Source organism: Talpa europaea, assembly GCF_964194135.1.
Source record: "Talpa europaea genome assembly, chromosome: 4".
Classification (NCBI taxonomy): Eukaryota; Metazoa; Chordata; class Mammalia; order Eulipotyphla; family Talpidae; genus Talpa; species Talpa europaea.
In genome coordinates this window covers 43,462,228-43,485,015 of record NC_140070.1, presented here as the reverse complement: position 1 = coordinate 43,485,015, position 22,788 = coordinate 43,462,228, and the positions used below count along the sequence as shown (strand labels likewise).

The 22,788-nt window shown below is 33.6% G+C and overlaps 1 protein-coding gene across 3 annotated transcripts in view; it reads left to right on the top strand.

Annotated features, from left to right (window-relative positions):
• SGCZ (sarcoglycan zeta) overlaps window positions 1-11,195 on the top strand; it is a gene marked incomplete at both ends in the record, with an annotated part of 897,398 nt that extends 886,203 nt beyond the window's left edge. For all 3 annotated transcript variants that reach the window (XM_084232793.1, XM_084232794.1, XM_084232792.1), the window contains 2 exons: window positions 3,781-3,904; window positions 11,004-11,195. In XM_084232793.1, coding sequence (XP_084088919.1) covers window positions 3,781-3,904; window positions 11,004-11,195 — 316 coding nt within the window. The remainder of the gene's footprint in view (window positions 1-3,780; window positions 3,905-11,003) is intronic.
• Between the last annotated feature and the right edge of the window lie 11,593 nt (window positions 11,196-22,788).

Genomic DNA, 22,788 nt, shown 5'->3' with positions numbered 1-22,788 from the left:
GAAGAGACTGATTCAACTTTAACATTCATTCTTTTTTCCTCCATAATCCCTAGGTGACCATTATGATAGTAGTCCGAAATTCACTGGTGTGATTGTTAGAATGCTTTCCAACTGAACACAGTTGTAGTGACCAATTACACAAAATTTATATATGTCAATAAATTGAATTTCATTTCAATAATCATTTATAAAGAAAGTTTTATAATAAAATGAATAGTTTAAGTAACAGACTACTATGATGTTGCAAAATCTCTTTAGTGGAAACTTTCCATGTTGTAAAAGTTTTGTTTTTCATTTATGCAGAAATATGTCATAGTGGATCACAATTTTGCACAAGAAATTAAAGTATCCTTATAAAATTTAATTTATGTGTTTGGCCTTCATTGCACTGAATATCAGAAATTAAGCCCCTATCTATTCATTTTCCCTCACCCTGCCCCCCTCCCCAGTAGTTGTATTGTTAGATCAAGGGACTTCTGCTGTGCTAAAGCATTTGGTCATTGGTAGCTTCATAATCCAAAATGACATTTGCAAGGAGTTCTCATTCGTATCTCTACTTACTCTTCATTCACCACATGTCACTGTGATCTTCTTTGAGTTTCTTTTGATATCTGTCATCAGTTATCCTGAGGCATCACTACCATCAACTCTCTCAATTAAATAATAAACATCCCACCAGCTAGAATTTAGCCTTGGGTAGCAGAACACAGAGAACCATTTGAAACAAGTTCTGTTGATTTCTCTCCAAGTCCTTATCCTACAAATCAAGAAAATAGTTCTAAACAACAAACTGTCACTATTTTTGGTATATGTGCTAAATTATTTTCAACACACTAAATTACTGAATTTTTAACACAAAATGTTTATTTTTTTTTAAGATTTATTTATTTATTTATTTATGCAAGCACTGGGTACAGTCAGAAGTGTGGGAGGGTGAGAGAATTCACCAGAGCCAGAGTGGGGAACAGAACAGGCAGATGGATGAAATACACTGCTGAGGGGAGCAGCGGGCGCTGCAGGAGAGGTCTGCGCGCCTTGTGGGACCCTCGCCAGTTCAATCCCCAGCCAGCCAGGGAGACACCCACATGGCACAGCAGACCTCTCCTGCCTCGCCCACTGCTCCCCTCAGCAGTGTACTCTGGTCAATCTGCCTGTTCTGTTCCCCGCTCTGTCTCTGGTGAATCCTCCCACCCCCCACACCTCTGGCCTGTACCCTAGTTCTTGTATGCATAAATAAATAAATCTTAAAAAAAAAGAAACTTCTTATCCATAAGAAAACTTTATAATTATCTATTTAGAGATGATCAACTGAGACATTGCTAGTCTCTAACTTGCCCAAACCAAGACCTAGTCAGCTGTCAAACTTTGTCCACTTTTTGAATTGGAATCCTCCAAGTCAGTGTTAGCAAAGTACTCTGCTGTCTGGTTACAATGGCAATGGATATCTCAGGTCCAAAATGAATATGAACATAGTAAAATTTTTCTCAGTAAATAGTTAATAAAGATGAGTATGGGGAGGGAGAAGGCCCTATGTCACACATGGTACAAAAATAAAACAAAATTGAACACATTTTAGATGAATGTTTTACTATCAAATATGTGAGTAGTAACTCCAAATATATATACTCATACTCATATACTCATACGCATACCCATCACCATCCTCATCACGGTACTCATCACCCAATCCTACGTACTCTACATCCAGTTGACTCCCTCTACCTCTTCCTATCATTTCATTCCTTTCCCATCTAGTAACCAACAACTTTGTTGTCAGAGTCTAAGGGTTTGTTTTTGGTTATTTTTGTTGGTTCATTTGTTTTGTTATTTTTTTATATTCTACATGTGAATAAAGTCTTAGGGTATTAAGTGTTTTTCTTTCTGACTTATTCCACTTATCATAATTGACTCAAGATCTATTTATACTGTCACAGATGCCAAGTTTTTATCTTTTTATGATTGAATAGTATTTCATTGTGTATATGCCCTACATAATTTTTTAACCATTTTTTTCCTATCACTGGGCACTTAGGTTGTTTCCATATCTTCGGTATTGTGAATAATGTTCCAATGGGCATAGGAGTGAACACATCTTTACAAATAGTGCTTGCATGTCTTTTGGATAGATAATTAGAAGTGGTAATTCTATTTTAAAATAAATGCGCTTTTTCCTCACATTTGTAAATTCATTTAGTTATGTGTCTTTATATGTCAGATTCATAATCTGTTTTAGGACATAAATCTTACTAATTTCTGTGTGAATGGTTTCATCATATCCAAATTTATATAATTACAACTAATGTTATGAATAATTGACAAATGGAAACAGTTATGACCATATATATACTATTCAAAATGGTATATATTTGGGGTATATTTGAAGAAATGAATTATAAAACAAACATTGGTGTGTGTATATTTGAAATTTAGATACCATGTGCAAAGTAAAAGATATATGAGTGGAAAAAAAATTGAGCTCATTTTTTTTTCAAGTTTTCAAATGTTCTATGACAGTGTGATTTTTGTTTAAAAAAATAACAAAATACAGACATTTCTTTTAAAAAACATATATTCAAAACCTGACCCCTTCAAGGATTTTATGAAGATGTGCAAGAGATGAAAGTTTCAAAATTGCTTTGGTGAGTGAAAAAAATTTTTAAAGTGTGAAATCACTCTTTCTAAATGCTGGTTCAATTCCTTTAATATCATTTTCAAGTCTCTTAAGTTCAACTACTCTACTAAAGGAGCTAATCCTCAAGGATTAAAATATTTGATGTGGTTCTCTCTATGCAAAACTGTTCTGAATCTCTTTCCTTGAAAGAAAACCATTGCTCTGGATAATGGTGAATATCAGCCTGAGGGGACTTTTGCCCTAAAGTCTTGTGGTCAAGGGGAACATGAGCAAGTGTTGCCCCAGAGAACAGTGCTTACTCCAAAAGACCAGTTCTCTCAAGGATTCTCTCTCTACTCACACAGTGCTTTCTATAACTATATTCTGTTGTCTGTATTCTGCCTTCTTTTGCTCTTTCATCTAGTTTTATACCTAATGGTAATTTGGAAGTCACCTTCCAACTATATATATATATTTTTTGCAGGAACAGCTATCTAAAACACTTATTTTTAACCTCAAAATGTATGTACTCAACCTCTAGTCACATTTGTACTTGTGAAACACCCATTTCTCATACTAATGTCACTTGTTCTGGGCACATTTCCCTGAGCCAGTAGAAGTCACTTGATATAGAAATGTCTTCTCTCTCTATGTTAACTAATTTCTAGATGCATAAAGATTAATTTGAAACTTTTCAAGTTTGTAAAACTTATCACACTTTAAAGGTCCTAATATTAATGATTTTCATTAAAACTCTCATTTTTCCAAAATAGGGAGTCTGTAGAAGGATTCTTACATGATGTTTGTAGAAATTCATTTATTAAAACTCCATCATTAATATTGAAAATATATAAAATATTTAAACAAGGAAATTTATCATGACCTACTTTCCATGTGTAGTACAAAGGGAAATTGCAAGAAATTTATTAAATCATTATGCAAATGAGAGTAAATAATTGATGTTAACAAATGAAGTGTTTCCTATAGAGCCAAAAAAATAAATAAGGCAATCAAAAATCATTCTAAAATTCATTTTGACTTTTCTTGAAAAGGCAAGGATTTTTATTTAGTCTACCCTATTATTTGTTTTTTTTAGTTCTCTGATGTTATCTTTTAATTCATGATAATTTTTCCCTTTTCTATTAATGATTCTTTTGTTTTTCTCTTAGACTTGAATCACCAACCAGGTCCTTGATAATGGAAGCTCCTCGAGGGGTTCAGGTGAGTGCTGCTGCAGGAGACTTCAAGGCCACCTGTAGGAAGGAGCTCCATTTGCAGTCCACAGAGGGGGAGGTGAGTTCTAAGGGGTAGAGACTGATCCTTTACTGCTGACGGGGCTTCTCTTGAAATTACATGCATGTGGTCCCAGGTGAAATTTAAAGAACCACTTCAAAGCACAGCTTAAATTATGAGAATATTAAAACTTACTGATTATAAAATTTGATAAAACATTTTTGAAGTCAAAACTCATTTATATTATACTGAAAGACATTTCATGAGTCAGTTATAAATCTAAATTCTTGCCGTTTCTAAATAGACAGATAAACACAATGAAGTTCAAAATAATTTCAAGAATGAAGGCAATCGTTTTTTGTTGTTTTGTTCTATTTTGGTCTTCAGAAAGTGCTTTGGATATTTGTTTCTTTTTAGAGAAGTAGCACCTATATTTTTCTAAAGGGAAAAAAAAACACAAAAGTTTATTTTACTCTATAACCTGATTATTATTTCTTTTATCAGGAGATACATGCTAATATTTTTCTTCTATGTCACTTTATTTCCTCCACAAATCTCCTTTGAGTCATTGTTCCCTTAAAATATCGTCTGGGGTCTCCCTGATGACGTAGGAGTTAAGTCTCAGCACTATTACCATCATGGCCTAGGTTTGACCCTGGCACAAGTGGCACACGTGGCTCCCCTTAGCAGTGTATTTTAGTAGATCTGCCCATTCTGCTCCTTACCCTGTCTCTGGTGAATCCTCTCACCCCTGTACCTCTGTCCTACACCCCAGTTCTTCTATGCATAAATAAATAAATAAATAAATAATCTTTAGAAAATAAAATATCATCTGCTTTTTCTCAATAGCTGATGTAAAGGAAATATAAGGGATTGTGGTGAGAATTTTTAATGAAAAATAATGAATGTAATAGTTATAAGGATATAAAATAAGTATTAACTTTGCAATGCAAAGAAATAACTGAAAAAAGTAAACTCATATAAAATTGAATTTAAAAAATAAACCCTTTGTCTTAAGTCTTCTACCTTTTACTACAATGTGAAAGGCACTCATGAAATTTATTTACTACATGTATAGTGATGGTTGTGACTTCAGAATCACATTTTTGCTAATTCTAGAAATTTCTCAAAATTATACTTCATGGGTTAACTCTCCCAGTTTTCTCTGTGGCTTTTTTTCTGAAATGCTGAAGAAAGGCTTTCATTTTCTGAGTCTCCTAATCTTTTAGCCTCTGCTTTCTAGTTTCTATTTTACTGTCTCTCTGTTCTCACTCTGATATGTTATTTAGAACTGCATGCCCAGGTTTCTCTCCAGTGTCTAATATCTCATTTAGCACCTACACAGACCTTTTATTTTAGTAATTGAATTGTTCATTTCTAGGATGTTATTCTCTGTTTTTCAGTTCTACCTTAACTTCTTGGTAATTACTCTTTTGTTTGTTAGTTTGGTTTAGCTCTTCCTTAATTATTTCAAATCCTTATACATAACATGTATGTTCTATTCCATTTATTTTTACTACAACTCCCAAAGTCCTTGAAACTCTAAATCTGTTGTATTGTTGATTCTACCAGTTAATTCCCTTAGGATTTTCTCCTTTAATATGCTTATTTTTTTTAAAGATTTATTTATTTATGCAAGCACTGGGTACAGTCTGAAGCGCAGGAGGGTGAGAGAATTCACCAGAGCGGGGAACAGAACAGGCAGACTGATGAAATACACTGCTGAGGGGAGCAGCGGGCTTGGCAGGAGAGGTCTGTTGCGCCATGTGGGACCCTCACCAGCGGCCAGGGATCAAACCTGCGCTGCAGAGGCTGCGGGCAGCTTCGCAGCCCAGCAGTCAACCGCTGCGCCACCAGGGGAGGCCCCGCTTATTTATTTTTCATTATGAAGTCACAAAGATCAAGTTGAGAAGAAAAAGAATCAAGAGATAATTTTAAAAGATACACTAGAACAGAGCATGGCCCCCCTGACATTGCAATGAAAGCATAGATGAATAGAATAAAAAGGAAGATGTTACTTTTTACCTTTATGTTATTATCTCATTTGCTGATTCAAGATAAATTTATCATTTCCTTTTGTATAAGCATACTTACTGGACCAGTTTTATTATATATTACAATTTAAATGATCAAGAAATATGCTTTATAAAATTTATATATGTGTGCATATATATCCATATTACATTTCAGAATCTCTATCCACTGCATTTGCAGACCAGAATACGTTATCTACCAAGGCATGACAGAAAGATTTCTTTAATGTCTTACATTGTTTTTAGAAGTTGTTTTTATTATGCAAATCATTTCATTCAAATATTCATAATGAATCATCCTATAATAAATATAGTGGTTATTAATCTCTGGTCTGCTCCTATTATGCACTGCTTTACTTATAGTCTTTTATTCAGTATATCAGCAGAACCCTTGAATTCCATTACAGGTTATAATTTAGTTGTAAATTGGGTATTATGCTATAAATAAATCATAGCTAGACGTGTTCAGCCATGGTCATTTTTTATATTAAATAAATAATAATAAAGAAAAGTGCAGCACTTTATATTAGAACAATAGCATGTAATTTCCTAGGAAGAAGTGTGAAATGATAAAAAATCTTTTTCTTTGCTTCATTGACTATGTCATAGACAAGCAGATTGATCACTTACCAAATAATACAGAAAGATATAAAGTTCCGCTCCTTAATTTTTAAACTGTTTAATATCAGAACTGGCACAGTACTGAGATAACCAAAGTAAGAAATAGAAAATATAAGAATGAAATTACACAAATCCTGCACTGCAGAAGTTTCAGTCAATTCAGACACAGTATTACTGGAAATTTAATGTTCATCTCTGAAGACAACAGCAATCATAATTAGAGGTGCAACATCACAAGTGTTCATTATAGCATATGAAAGGCAGTAAGGGACTAACATGTAGGTAATGAGATCAAAGAGAAAGAAGAAAGCAATCTTTATTTTTAAATTAATTAAATTTTTCTATGTCAGTGATAGGCCAGATTTCAACAGATCAGAATCAGATTTGTTAATTCTTGGTGGAAGCAAGACAGTGAACTGTAACTTAAAAGCTCGAGGGTGTGATTTTGAGAACTGGGAAGAGTTTCAGAACAAATAGATTATACAGTTTATAGGGCAAAATAGAAAAGAGATATTAATTTTAGAAGTTGGAAAATGAATAGTATAATAACTAACTGAGCAGGACAGAAGAGGACCGGGACAGGGACAAGTCCGTCTATTCTGCAGAAACCTACAGCAAAGTTGGGTTTGGAAGACAGGTGGTTGAGCACCACACTGTGAAGCCATCCACAGTCTCTGCAGCACGGGTTCCATCCCGGCCAGCCGGGGAGAGACCCACATGGCGCTGCAGACCTCTCCTGTCTCGCCTGCTGCTCCCCTCAACAGTGTATTTCATCAGTCTGCCTGTTCTGTTCCCCGCTCTGTCTCTGGTGAATCCTCTCACACTCCCACGCATCTGGCCTGTAACCCAGTTCTTGTATAAATAAATAAATCTTAAAAAAATAAAAAGGGGCCTCCCCGGTGCGCAGTGGTTGGGCGCTGGGTTGCCAGGCTGCCTGCAGCCTCTGCAGCGCCGGTTCGAATCCCAGCCACTGGGCGAGGGTCCCACATTGGCACACAGACCTCTCCTGCTGTGCTTGCTGCTCCCCTCAGCAGTGTATTTGTCAGTCTGCCTGTTCTGTTCCCCTCTCTGGCTCTGGTGAATTCACTCACCCTCCCGCGCTTCTGACTGTACCCAGTGCTTATATAAATAAATAAATCTTTAAAAAAAATAAAAAGAAAAATCAATATATAACACCTCTTTTAACCACACAGGATTTAATTTTCCACATTAAGCCAAGAAAATAGAATTTTCTCTTTTTAAAGGACTTGTTCATTATAATTTATTAACAAAATCGATCTCTTTTATAATGATGAAACTAGTTTGCATCTCAGAAATTTATGGAGTTAATTGTTGTCACCTAGTTAAATGCTCTCTGGAGTGGCCCCTAAATAAATGTGAGAATTGGAGGACACACACAGCAGCTGCACACCTCAAGGCCCTGATCTTCCACAGCTAAGTGTTGATGAGTGCTCTAGAGCTGCACTTGCTTTCCAAGGCTGATGTTCACATGCCCCACCTTTGTAAAACAACTATTCCCACCTGTAAGAGCAACTATTCTTCACCTGTATGAAACTATTCTTCAGGATTAATCACTCAGGCTGCACCAATGGAAAGACAATCAGTTCCATAACTATACAAACAAGTGATGTGGTGGGATGACAACAAGCCACTGGGATGAACCTGTAACATCTATTTATATGCTTACTAATCAATAAATCATTGGCAGTGTCTTACCTTCCTATGATCAGTCCTTCATGAACCTCCTTTCCACATGCTCTTTACATTTTTTGCACTATTCTTTATTATCTATGCCTCAAGGTTTCTAGGTCAAAATACAATCTCCTAGTATTTTTTCAGAGTGAACTCTTCTCCAAATATTCAGACTTAAATCCCACAGACTAGAGTTTTTCCCTATAATTTGGTATTTGCAAAGATACAATAATATCTGCTCTCTGAATGTAGTCTCACTCCTTAAAAAAGAAGCAAACAAAGAGGAATGAGTTATGTAAGTTCCCTCCATCTCTCAAACTCAACCAGTGAGAGGAATCTTCCCCTCCTCCTCTGTGCAAAAGTGAAAGGGATGAGTGTGTAAGAATTTGTGTAAGAATCTGTGCCATTGATGTCTCCCAGCATGGAAACACAAAACCGGAAGTGAGATCCAACATCAACACCCAGAAACCACATAATCACTTTCTTTTGTCTAATTTTGTGCATTTAAAACATTCATGTAGGGGGAAAAAAATCTTCTAAAACAATTAGAAGAAAAAACATGTTTATCTTTCTTTGCTTCCCTCTCATTTAAGCCTGTTGTAATTGTGGGGTAATCAATTTCAAAATTTAAGTTACAAACAGATGCTTTAATAATGTTTTATGACTTTGAATGCTATTGGTAAATGCAATCACTCATTTTTTTGATTCAATTATTTATTCAACAACTATTTGTATTATGTGGAATCCATATTTGTATTATGTGGAATCCATATTTGTATTATGTGGAATCCATATGAAGTTATAAAAAAATTCAAGTTGATTCTGCCTTTGACTACATGTTTAATGGGGAAAGTAAGATATACATATAACTATTAAAAACATATCAAGCAATCAGCAAAATAAAATAATAGTGGTAATAAATTGCTATGGAAAAACCTTTCTTTCCAAATTGGAACATCAAGTAAATGTCTGCAGAGGAAAACATAGTTGAACTGGGATATGGTGGAGAAGAGAGACCTGTCCAAGGAGAGGGAAGAACATTATGTCACATATGCACTGGCACAATTCTGTGCACTATTCTTGACCCTGAGCCAAAGGCAGGTCCTGTCCATATGCATCTTACTTGCAAGTAAGTGAATCAGGAATAAATGAATGAATACACACCTAGTATTATGTTAGAAAGAGATTGACACAGAGAAAAGTGAAACTAATAAGGAGAGATTAATGATTAGCATTACTATTTTTTTAATTTTGTGATTTAATAAAATTAATCATTTTAATTTTAAGTGATTCACAAGAATATTTAATGTGAAATTGACTTTTTATTGTAATTTTGTAATTATTTTTTAATTTTTACAAAATGATTTGTAATGTTTAATGTAAATCATACAGGTGTATAACAACTCTATTCAATGAAGAATTGTAGAAAAGTCCTTTCAATAATGGTGACCCTTTAATACATATCTCAAAAAAACATCCTCGCATCTAAATAATTCTAAGATATGCATGCATATAGTATGTAAATCCTTTTCCTGGTTCACTGACAATATGCAATAGATTCCTGCGTTTCAAAAATTGAGAAGTTTTTGAAATGTAACAGTGGAAATCATCTCCCTCCTACCCCTGTTCTCTAACTGTCCAGTCAGTATCTCCTCCACTTGTGTCTTGAGATAAGTACTTCAGGCTAAGGAAATAGGCAGTTGAGAAGGCCAAAAGCCAGAGTTTTTTGTTTGATAAAAGCAAGAACAAGTGCAAGAAGAATTATGGGAAATGATAGAGTAATGGCCAAATTATATAGGACCTGTGAGTTATGGAAGGGAATTAAGATTTATTTTAAATGTAGTGGGATACCATTAGAGAGTTTTGAGCACTAGGTAATATGACTTGATTTGCACTTCTTCAAATTTGACTCTAGTAGTAATGTAAAACATGCTATAAGAACACTAGAATAGCAGCTGGGAGGTAAAAAGGGGGACTGTTGCAGGATTCCTATTAAGAAATGAACTGGACTTAGATGAGGATAAATATGTAGAAAATGAAATACTCTGATTCTTCTATTTAGAGATATCTTTTGGCAGTAACCAGCTACATAACAACATAATCAATCAATAACAAGTGAAAGTTGTTTCTTTGCTGGTCAAAACTGATACCCAATTTTTATTTCTTTGGAACTTTCTCCATGCATGTCAATATTTGTGATGACTGTCCCTTCAAGTATTGAGTCATTTTGCTGTTAGAAGAATTAGCAAAATAGATGTTGAATCTAGGTAATATGTTTTGTAGATTTTTTAAATTCAATTTTATCAGTTGCTAATTGTGTCAGTTACCATTCAGTATATCCTTTAGACAGTGACTCAACTTGGTTTAATTAGTATTTAAAAATATTAAACTAGGGAGTAATTTTTTTTTTAATTAATTGCCTAACCCTTTAGTAATGTCCTCTCCATAAACATCCTTGTTTCTTTGTTTATTTTTTGGACTAGGAGTGATTAAGAATTTAAATTGAGAGAGACTGTCAAAATCATTTATTTTCTATGGTGTTTGAATAACTGAGTTGACCCCTTAAGCAGATTGCACACTCCTGCTCTTCAGATGGAGGGCTCTCTGTCAGAATGCATCATTTCTCAAAGGAGAAGATAGCTGCAGAGCTTTTGGGCTGTACTGTGAGGATGTAATTTGTTTGTTCAGCAAAGCATGGCAGCTAAACCAATAGGATAGTGTGTTGTGTAGTCTTCTTTATTAGACCATGTTGTAAAGCTGAGAGGAATGCAGAATGCTAAAATGAACTAAAATGCAATTTCTTTTCTCCCTAGATATTTTTGAATGCAGACACAATCCGGCTGGGAAATCTACCGACCGGCTCCTTTTCATCTTCATCTGGTTCCTCAAGTTCTCGACAGACAGTGTATGAACTGTGTGTCTGCCCCAATGGCAAACTTTACCTTTCTCCAGCAGGAGTAGGTTCCACTTGTCAGTCCAGTAGCAACATCTGCTTGTGGAGCTGAAGTGACTGATTTCTCCTCACACCAGAATAGCCTTTTGTTCCTGTCCGTCTGCTTCACAGTTCTGCTCGGTTTCCCTTGTGATCAGTTCAGAGCGTCTTCAAATGGTCCACAGAGCAACTTCTTCCAGTGTAAGCAGGGATTCAGCGCCACTTCTCTGGTGATATACTGTACCGCTCAACATACAGAGTGCGAGTGACAGAGCAGTGGACAAATCAACTTCAGCAGGAAAACTGGATCATAACTTTTGCTCAAAAGGGAGAATAACATAGGTGCCTTTGCTACATGAAGTGAAGCACACAGTTTTAGATTTTTGCAGGACCTGGATATGAACTGCACATAGATACATTACATAGATGAATTTCCCGGTATCCAATGGCAAGATGAAATGGTTAACCCTGTAAGAAAACTAATTCTACAGATTGAAAGCACAATTTTCCATTCATCTTTTTTGGATGTAAACTTTTATCCCCCAAATTTTAAAATTTTGAAGCATTATGTAATGCTTGCTTTACTAAATATTCAATTCAATACCTGGTTTTTAACAAAACAAAACAAAACAAGACAGAATCCCGCCCTGAGTTTTATTTGTTTCTTTAAATTCAATGTGTTGTTACTCTTTGTCTACTAAGTCTAGAATTTTGTACGTTAGGTAATTTTGAAAGTACTCAGCAATATAATCTTTACACAATTATCAAAATGCCATTATAATGTCATTTGTCAGATCTGAATGGCCTTATGTAGTATTAGTTGGCTACTGCATGTAACGTATTTGCTTTTTAAACACATCTAATTTATTGCAATATAAGGTAGGTTTAAGAGGGCAATACTGTTGGTGTGGTATCCATAGTATTTTTTTTTTTTTTTTTAGTTCACATGCTATCCTTTCCACCTAGGTTATAATAGTATAATTTTTCTTTGCTCCATTCACTTTATACTTGACTCTGACTGCTAAAATTCAAACATCTTCTAAATAAATAAATACTAATGCAATGCATAATGCTGAGAATGGCTTCACTTTCCATTGGAATATCATCTTCAGATTTATATCTATGTATTTTTATTGAGGTTAAGATTGAAGATTAGAAATTAAATTCAAAAATCCCTAGTTAAGAGTAAAAAACACAAATGTTAAAAAAATTATTGAAAATGTTTTTACTCCATTAGATTCATATTTTAAGGAATCTAATCACATTTCTTTAAACTCAACATTTACTTTAATTAGACTGTTAAGATAATCTTACATCAGAAATAATAGTTCTTCCCATTCTCCACTGTTTTATTTTCATAAATTAACTCCGAATAACTCCGTCATACTTTAGATTTGGTTATTACAACGCTCAACTCAAATTCATGAAATCTAGAGAATCCAGGAATATAACACTGTATTAAATATTTGTTATGAGAAAGTAACTCGATTACCTTAAGGTAAGTTCTTAATGTTCATGTGTCAACACCCCCACACACACACACTGTACACTCTTATATGTGTGAGAGCTTCATTTTGTGGATCCATGACTGCAGAACTTTTGGAGATCAGGCCTCTACAGCACAGCTTAAGTGAGAGATTGAACTTGTTAAAGTAATTTGGTTAGTGAAAACTGGAAAATTGGGTAATATAAGTAACAAAGTGAACTGTTTGGCCAGAATTATCTTGTTTGGATAACCTAACACTGAATAATTGAAAAAGTTCCATTTCACTAAATGCATTCTGTACTCAGCAGAAGAGTCAGAAAGCTATTCAAGTGTCATCACTTTTCAAATATAACTTGACTTATGTTTGAGGTTATTATATAAATCTTTAAGTCAATACTGGAGTAAGAAATAAGATATGCAACTGCTTAAAAAGTCATATAGCACATGAGTTAATTTATTTAAAATGTTAGAATTTAATGAGAAATTCTCCTATTGGATTTTGCAAAATATACAAAGTAAAATACAAGAAATTTTGAACAATTATGGGTGCTAATCACTATATTATGGATTTTTAGACAAACACTATAATAATTTGAGATATATTCAAGTTCTAACCATCCCCAATTTAAAACGATTAGGAAGTTTCTTAGTCAAATGGGAACAATTCTTTTGATTAGTAATTAGCCTGTTTCCAATCTCAGTTCTGTCTTTTGCTAATCAGTGAGCTGATTTAGCCAGTCTGGGAATCTTTCCAGGATTCAGTTTGCTCAAATTTACAACAACAGTATTGAATCAAATGGTCTCTGGAGATTCCTTACAGCTCTAACATGTCCTATCCCAGAACAAATACCGTAGGAGATGGAAGGGACTGCTGAAAATTTAAATTATGTAAGAGGAGAAAAGATGAAGAGTGCTGAAGGGAAAAAAAAATGTAAGAAAACAATTTCAGTCGACTGTCAAATTTTGAATTTAAATATGTTTCAAATCATTATAGACACCATTCAAAATAAATGTTAAGAGATGGAGACTATGTCTAGATGATGTAAAAAATATGTTCAATTTAGTAGAAAAAGTAGTGATACAATTGGCTTTTTAGCCATCCCTAAATAGTTTATTTAAATTATTTGTCTGGCTATATTCGATTCCTTAGAATCTAAGTAATTAGGAATCTAATTAGCCTCCATGTTCAAGTTTCTATTGAACGTAACACTGCTCCAGAAAGTCCTAAATTTCCACATAAAAGAAGGCTTGATTATTTTTCTATACAGACTTTTCTTAGTTGCAGACTAACTAGATTCATTATCTGTTTTTCCAGTAACATTTTACATTACAAAATATTTACATGTACTTCACTTTACTTAGATGATAAAAATTTCATCTTTTCTAAACTAAAATTAGAAAAAGATTGTTTTAAAGCATATGGAAATTAAACTTTAAGTGAGGTAGCAAGAGAAAGCAAGAAAGGAAGATGGCAGGCAGAGGATCACGGTGTTCCTAACATTTAAATTCTTAGCAAGGAATGGGTAAACTGGAGTTCAGTTTTATTGGGCTAAAAGGAGAGAAGCAAAAAGGATAAATTATTCTTTTCTCTTTCAGAATAGTTCCAATAAGACACTCAAAAAAATAGACTTCTAAATTTCCTAGTTGTTTTGCTCAAAATCACCAAAATGCTCACATTGAACTTAGTCATATTTTTTCTTACTTAATTACAAACTATAAGCTTTTAGCCTGGTACATTATTCTTTATCTAAGGACTGGAGATAAGTTAATGTTTCAAAATTTTACATTATCCTGGAAATCTTAGATTACAGTGCCCCAAATTTCTGAAAATTGAGCCATGAATTTTAGTTCCAGTTTTCCCCTACCTACTTCTTTGACCTTATGAAACTAATTATCCAAATTATAGTTTACTTTTCTGTGAGAGGCATATAACAAAATAGATGTTCTCTTTACTTTCATTTCTATGTTTATTGATTCACTTAAAAGGCAGCAATCTTGGGTTCAGGGACTAGTCTGAGCTAACTTTTTTTTTTTAATATCCTACACATTAAAATGCTGTCTATAAATGTTGAAATGCAAATGTTTTCAGCATCCTAATCCATATTCCTTTTTTTTGTATTCCCTTTCTTGTTCTTGGCATTTGAACATCATGTCCTTTTCAGAAAATCATGCTTAGTTAACAGGATTCTGTAATATGGTTGTCATTAAAAAAGAAATGAATGTGTTTGGTTCTTATAAAAAAAAATCTCTGTTTAGGAAACTAATAGAAATATTTACCAAATATTAATACTTAATATTACTTATTCTGTTATTACTTATTACCATAAAACATAAAACAATGGTCTTTTGAAAAGATGATTTGATCACAAATATCATTTGCTGAATTTGTTATTAGATGTTATCCATTCAAAATTCCTACATAATCTACAATCCAAATTCCTCAGTTGATCAGTGCCTCATTTTATAAACCTGGCATTTGCTAAAACTTCTAATGAATTACATCATTATAAGCATGGTATCTCTGTATAAGGCAGCAGTAGGTAAGGCACCGGAGAGCATTTAATGAATTTAGTTCTATATTTTATAGCTGATTATGTCATTACCATAATATTAAATTAATAAAATAGTTGAAGATATTTTGTAGCCAAATTCTCTATACAACTATCAAAGCCAAACTCACATTTGAGTTTCATATGAGTGAGGTCTTGTCACCTTATTCTTCCAGTAGCTTTGGTCTAATTAGAATTGCTCATGTGCTCATATTTAAAGAAATCTGAAGACATTGTTTTCTGTATGTACTAGTATATATTACAGTAATTAATATTGCAAAATTATCACAATTTAAAATTGTATTTTATTCTTTTAAAACAATCATTAGCTAAGGAATAACCTCATTGAACACTGTTATTCATATTGTTTTATACTATAGTCCACTAGTTGTTAAATGTTAAAGACCAAAGACTGGAATTTTTATTGTATTTAACTATTGCACTGCTGCTTCTACTAATTTTTCCAATGAACAGGAGGGCTTATCATTGTAACATGAGATAGTATACATCCTCCTTACAGGATTCTGAGCAGTAGGTCATAAATTAATGCTTTCTTTTTTGGAAGGAAAACTTGGTTAGTGTAGTCTGATTATCTTTTCTATGTGCATAATAAACTCCTGGTATTCATAAAAACAGTATATACAGAATAGACCCCAAAATGAACCCAAGATGGATTTACTCTGCTGAATTTAACCTTTCATTGCTTGCTAAAGATTCTTTTAAGAATATAATTAATTTTAAATAGTTTTAGAACCAGAGGGCTACTTTTTAAAGGTTGATTGAAATGGCTCCACTCTTTGGGACAGTCAATGAAAAGCCTATAAGGAAATGAGATATAATGAACTGTAATTATTTTCATTCTTGCAGTCTTAATATCTCATTTGTTTGAATATTTATAAATAAAAGTCTACAGGGTTAAAGATGTGCAAGGATATTCTAAACAATGGAGATATGTAATTTCAAGTTTGAGTGTCTCGTTATTTATATAATTCTTTAAACCAGGTCCACTATTCATTTGTTTTGTTTTGTAATTTTCATGTAAATGTTTTCTTGTATATATAGATATATAAAAAAATGGAACTATTTTCTTACACATACTATGCAATGTTTGTAAAATTGCAATATTACCAAAATTACAAAAGCTGTGCTTTTGTACTCTATATTGCTTTATGTAAAATCAACCTTTTTTCTATTTAAATGGACTATCTGTCCCATAAACTGTAGATAACATATCTATTCAAAAATCAGTCTATTGTATCTTTTGTTTAGTTTGGGGTAAAATGGGTTATATTTCTTTGGAAGAAAATGCAGCAAAGTTTGGCAGTTGGAAACTTTTTTTTTTCTCAGAAAATGAAAACTTTGAAGCATGCAATGAGCTCATATAATTTAAGATCTCTCCTGTAATTCTTGTACTTGTCCTAATTTTGGTGCTACTGTGTAACCATGATTAAATGTGATAGTCAAAACAAAGAAGATCAGAACTCATAATTTATTTTATTGAGAAAAAAAGTTCAAAGAGAAAGCTAATGAGTATTTAGTGAAGAGACCTTTTTCAATTATGTTTTAAATATCAACTCTACTAACATGTATGCTTTTAAAAATTTAGTTTAATCTATTGACATTTGGTAAAGATGCTTCTCTTTAAAAAACTGAACATATTGTTTCTTAGATATATGGCCAATTAAACGCAAGAGTTCCAATTGATTTAAAAGTCATGGTCTCTACATTTTATTAGATGATCAGCCAATAACATACCCATTCTGGAATCTCTGTAATATTATTTTGGGGATAAGACTTGATGAATTGCTGTTTATTCAAACACACACCCCTACATAAATATTTATTGCCACATACACTTGCTGCAGTCAATATAAACACCTACTATTTGTCATTTACTAATTTGATGTTGTATTTCATGTTACATTCAATATATCAAGAACCAACATCATTCAAGACAATAACATGGACTTCATTATACTAGAGATATAATCCCCAGTCCAATAATTAAATGCTTTGAGACTGACATTGTTCTTCATAGGTTCCAAAAAGACAGTAGTATCCATTAAAAAAATCACTACTAACTGATTAATTTGCTACTTAAATATCTTTATACACTGGAAAAAAACATAACAAAGCCAGAATTATTTTTACTCCTGACAAAAGCTTTCAAATGCTAAGTCTATATTAAATAAATGAGTTACCTTCACTTTGGGAGAATTTTATATATTCTATGACTTCATTTAATCTCCAATAAAGTTTTGGATGGTTCTAATAAGCAACCAAATACTTGCATATTTATTTCCAGCAGAATCCCAAGATATTTACACCTATAGTAATGCCATTTTTTTTGAAATTCTCTTAATGGGTGGGAGTATTGGAGAGAGGAAGTCGAGTATGGGTCATAAGCCAGATATTTCAAATGCAATAAAACAATTTCTTCAGATCACAAGCATATTCACATCACTAACAGACTGACTACAGAAAATAGCACTGTGTGATCCTAAAATATTGCTGTAGTTTCTTCTCATTACCAGGCAAAAGGTTACCCTACTTTGGGGTCATATGAAGAAAGACCTTTCTGGAGGAAAGTCACTTTTTTACATTTTTCCTTTTCATCTCAAAAGAAAAATTAATTGCTGTGATAGTAGAATTTATGATGATGGGAAAATCTTGTTATTGTCATAATCACTAGTGATTTAAAGAATTAAAATATATTCAGTTGGTTTGAAGTTATTCTAAATTAAAGAATGGAATCACTAAATTTATTGAAAATATAAATTGCTCCCATGATTTTTTGATAGTCAAAGAAATACCACTGATGCTAAAAGAAGAAAGATATGTCGAAAAAGAAATAGTTAATTATAGCTTATAAATACATCAAGCTTTGTCTCAGAAGCAGACCAATTCATTCATTCATTCATTCATTATTTATTTATTTATTTAAGCATGCAAGAACTGGGGTGTAGGGCAGAGGTGCGGGGGATGAGAGGATTCACCACAGACATTGAGGAGCAGAACATGTAGATCTACTGATATATACTGCTAAGGGGAGCAGTAGGTAAGACAGGCGAGGTCTGCTAAGCCATGTGGGTTAGCTCCCTGGCCAGGGATTAAACTCAGGCCACAGTGGTAATAGTGCTGAGACTTAATCTCTAGACAACCAGGGAGGCCCTCATTTTATTTTCATTAGTGGATGTAAATTATAAAGTTAATATGAATACATTGACTGAATTCAGAAACAATGCTTATTATGTCACATAAACTAGAATATTAATTACTTTGTGAATATGATTTTATTTTTTTAAAGATTTATTTGTTTGTTTGTTTGTTTGTTTGTTTATACAAGCACTGGGTACAGTCAGAAGTTCCGGAGGGTGAGAGAATTCACCAGAGCCAGAGCAGGGAGCAGAGCAGGCAGAAGGATTGAAGTACACTGCTGAGGAGAGCAGCTGGCAGCAGGAGAGGTCTGTGTGCCATGCGGGACCCTCCTCCGGTGCCCGGGGAGCAGCCAGGGATCGAATTGGCACTGCGGAGGCTGTGGGCATATTCGCAAGCCAGCGCTCAACCGCTGCGCCACGGGGGAGGCCCGTGAATATGATTTTAATTGATCTAGTCAGATTTTTTGGTACTAATCACTTTTTTAAAGTTTATTTTTAGATGAAGTACTTTTTCTCTTACATCATCAGTGTTCCTTTTTGCATAGTATTTGATTTCTCCTGTCAGATGTAGTCTCTGTAGTTCTCTCACCACCATAGCCACTTATAACTTATCACCATGGAATATTAGATTCCATGCAATTTGAGGTAAACCCTTAAAAAAAGCAACTAAAAAATTGAAGAAAAATCATAGAGAAGTAAAGAGTTTAATCACTAAAAATAAGCTAGTTAATATATTCAATATTAAATACATATTTACATATTCTGAAAGGCAAAGATATGACAGGAAATGGCATAAAATGAAATGTCATCTGAAAAAAAGAAATGCCACTTCATAATGTATACATTTTATGTAAAATTTAAGAATGTCATTGTCTACATATTTATGAATCAATAAAGCACAATGCCTTAAAGAATATTTTATTTTAACAAACTGTGTTTATTAGCAATTATAGAAGCACTTTGGAATTACTGAGTGTATTGCAAAGCATGAGGATCTCAATTGATTCATAATTATAATAATCTCAGTTGATTCATAATTATAAAATATCAGAATATGCATAAATTATCCCAAATGTGTAAAAATGATCCAAAATGTATAAAATGTCAAACAAAAATGGAATAGATCCAAGGCATTTGCCAGATATGTATAGATTTCTTAGTATGAATATATGTGTGGTATGTGGTTTCTCTTATGCAATTTGTATGATTTTTATACAACAGTACTTGTGGATTAGTTAGCTTATAATATAGGAGAGTAACAATTTGAGAGGCACTGTAGTTGAAAAGTTTTGGTCAAAGTCTATACCATTTAAATTTTAAGAACATGATGAGTTCAGTACTCTCTTGCTATTTGCACCTTGCTAGAATATTTTTAATTCATTGACCACTACAACGAAGAGCTTTGGGATAGCATGAAAAATTCACCTATTGTACTCAGAATTAATAAAGGAAATGTAAATCCAAAGAAAGACACAGTCAAAATTCTAGAAAGAACCGTGTTCCATTGACTAATTTACCCAGTTAGATTTGATTTTATTAGATTTTTAATTTATGGATGATTTAATGGTATTCCACTATGTTTTAAATGTATAGCACGTTTTATGAGGTCATTGTTTAAAGGTACTATGAAAGTCCAGGAGAAAATAAATTTAATAAGTTAAAGCCTCAAAGCAGAGTCCGAGTAGGGAAAAAAATATATTAAAGGTAATTGAGACTTCAGAGAAAAATATTAAAGATTATAAATTTCCTTTTATGGTTTATCTTTTAACATATATAAATTATTTATTTTAACTGTGATCCATTATTCATCCTGAAACAATACAATTCCACAAGTACAAGAGATTTGATTTATTTTTTAAGGGACATCAATATTAACAAGTCACGTCTAATTCTCTTGTTGCTTTGAATGTCATTCAGTTATATGCTTAAACCTACTCTAAGAGTTTGAAACTTCATCTGATTTCATTAAACATACCATTTGTGATCATTTAAAGAAATATTGATATGGAGTCTTAGATTGCGAATGACTCTAGAACTAAATTCAAGCTCTCCAAGAGAGAGTGGCATGATCATTTATAATGTTAAAAGTTCTGACGTGATTGATTAATTTTAGTTCATCTCAGTTTTAGCAGTGAGATGAACTTAGTATTTTTCAGCTTAAAACAGACTCAGTTCCTGAATTGTAAAATACGGGGGTTAAATACAAAATATTTTTAAACGCATTAATGTCTTAATATCCTTTATAATTTTAAAGTATTTAAATCTGTGCTATATAGGATTTACTTTACTTTAATGTGGGAGTATAATATAGACAGCAATGTACTTAAAGGAGAAAAATAAGGAATTAGAAGTGACATATTGCAAACCATTTGATAAATTATGGATTATGTGATCTGAATGAGGCCTGGGTCATATTTTTACTTGATAATCAAAAATAGAAATATGCTAACCTGGGTTAAAAATATATCATTAAGGGCATCCCCTGGTGACGCAGCAGTTGAGCGCTGGGCTGCGAAGCTGCACGCAGCCTCAGTAGCCCTGGTTCGATCCCCAGCCGCCAGGCAAGGGTCCCACATGGCGAGCAGACCTCTCCTGCAGCCGGCTGCTCCCCTCAGCAGTGTACTTCGTCACTCTGCCTGTTCTGCTCCCTGCTCTGGCTCTGGTGAATTCGCTCACCCTCCCACGCTTCTGACTGTACCCAGTGCTTATATGAATAAATAAAGAAATCTTAAAAAATAAAAAAATAAAAAATATATCCTTAAGTCACAGTGAATTAAGAAAATTAATTTATATTAATTCTTTAATTATAATCTCAACTCTTTTGGATTTAATTTAATCTGTTTAATAGAACGGAAGCTGTATTTCAGAGAGGTTATGCCAATCTTTTTTTTGTTTGTTTGTTTTTAAATTTTGATGCATCCATTTGCTCATTTATTCAGTAATGTTAATAAAGTCCTTCTTATGCCATCTATTTTATTATCCTAGGCAGTGGTAGAACAGTAGCTAGTCCAAGGAAGACTGAAGAAGGCCATCACTCGTGAGGAGTTTCTGCTGGCCTGGAAGTGCACACCCTAAGGAATGTTAAAATGAATATTCCCCCCTTATCAACAGTTTTGCGTCCTGCGGTTTTTGCTTTCCAAGGTTCCTGTTATCCAAAGTCAACAGAAGTCGAAATATTAAATAGAACTTCCAGAAACAAGTCGTTCGCTTTAAATTTTGCGCCATTCTAAAGCAGGGCGATGAAATCTCGCCCCTTCCCACTGAGGCAGGGAGAATCCCCGCCTCGCGCTGTGAGATTGTGGCTGTTTGTGGCCATCTTGCTCCTCAGACTGGCTGTAGCCACCTTGCGGTGCTTGCATTTAAGTGGCCAATATTTTGCTCGAGAAGGTTCCTAAGTAAAAAGTGAACGCTAGTCTCAAGGTTACGTCAGTCTCATCACCGAGGCATTTTGACACTGCACCTCTCCGAAAGAAGGGTAAGTACAGTCCAATCAGATACTTTTAGGGTGAGCACATTCTCTTTACTTTTATTATCATATTGTTGTAATGGTTCTATATTATGATTATAGTTGTTAATCTCTTAGTGTGCATTATTTATAAATTAACTTTATCACAGATTATGTATTAGGAAAAATAATATATGCAAGATGATCTCTTGGTACTATACAGTTTCAAGTATCCTCTGGGGTTTTGGACGGTATCCCCCACAGATTTGGAGGGCAACCGGAACCAAAATAATGTCATAATGAGAAAAGTTTTATGGGAATAAAAAAAGCAGGATATAGTAATAGCGTGAGTCTCACGCATTATAATAAATACTTTAAGAACTTTATAATTTCATGTCCAGGGATTTTGAAGTACTAAAGAATAGTACCCGAAATGTACTTAAAAAATGCATTTTATTGTTGTATGTCTTCTGTAAAAATGTGCCAAGCGATCACTAATTACCAGGGTGTCAGTTAGGAAGGTAGTCATAGGAGCAGTGAGTATGAAAACTATATTGGATTTTAACAACAACAACTGAAAAAGCATTAATTGGACACAATATTCACTGCAATTTCTAAATCTACAGTTGAATTCTAAGTCTTAAACTGATATCATAGTTTAAGTCACTCTGGCATGTGGAACTTCGTGTTTTGGCCTGTGGCATGCTCTTTTAACACACTATTATTGGTATTGATTTTATCTGGTGGTTACACGTGGAAAGTTATGCTTGAGTGTGAATATGATCTGTTACCCAGCACTGACAAAAAGTTTTTATTGTGGAATATCTCTGCTCAACTAAAAAAAAAAAATCCTCAGCGTAGTATTCTGATGATGAGAAATAGGAAACTTAGGCGAAACACTACGTGATATTCACATCAAAGACATCTTTACAGACACATCACCCAAAGCAGTGATAGTGAAGGCAAAGATAAACAGCTGGGACTACATCAAATTAAAGAGCTTCTGCACAGCAAAAGAGACAATAACA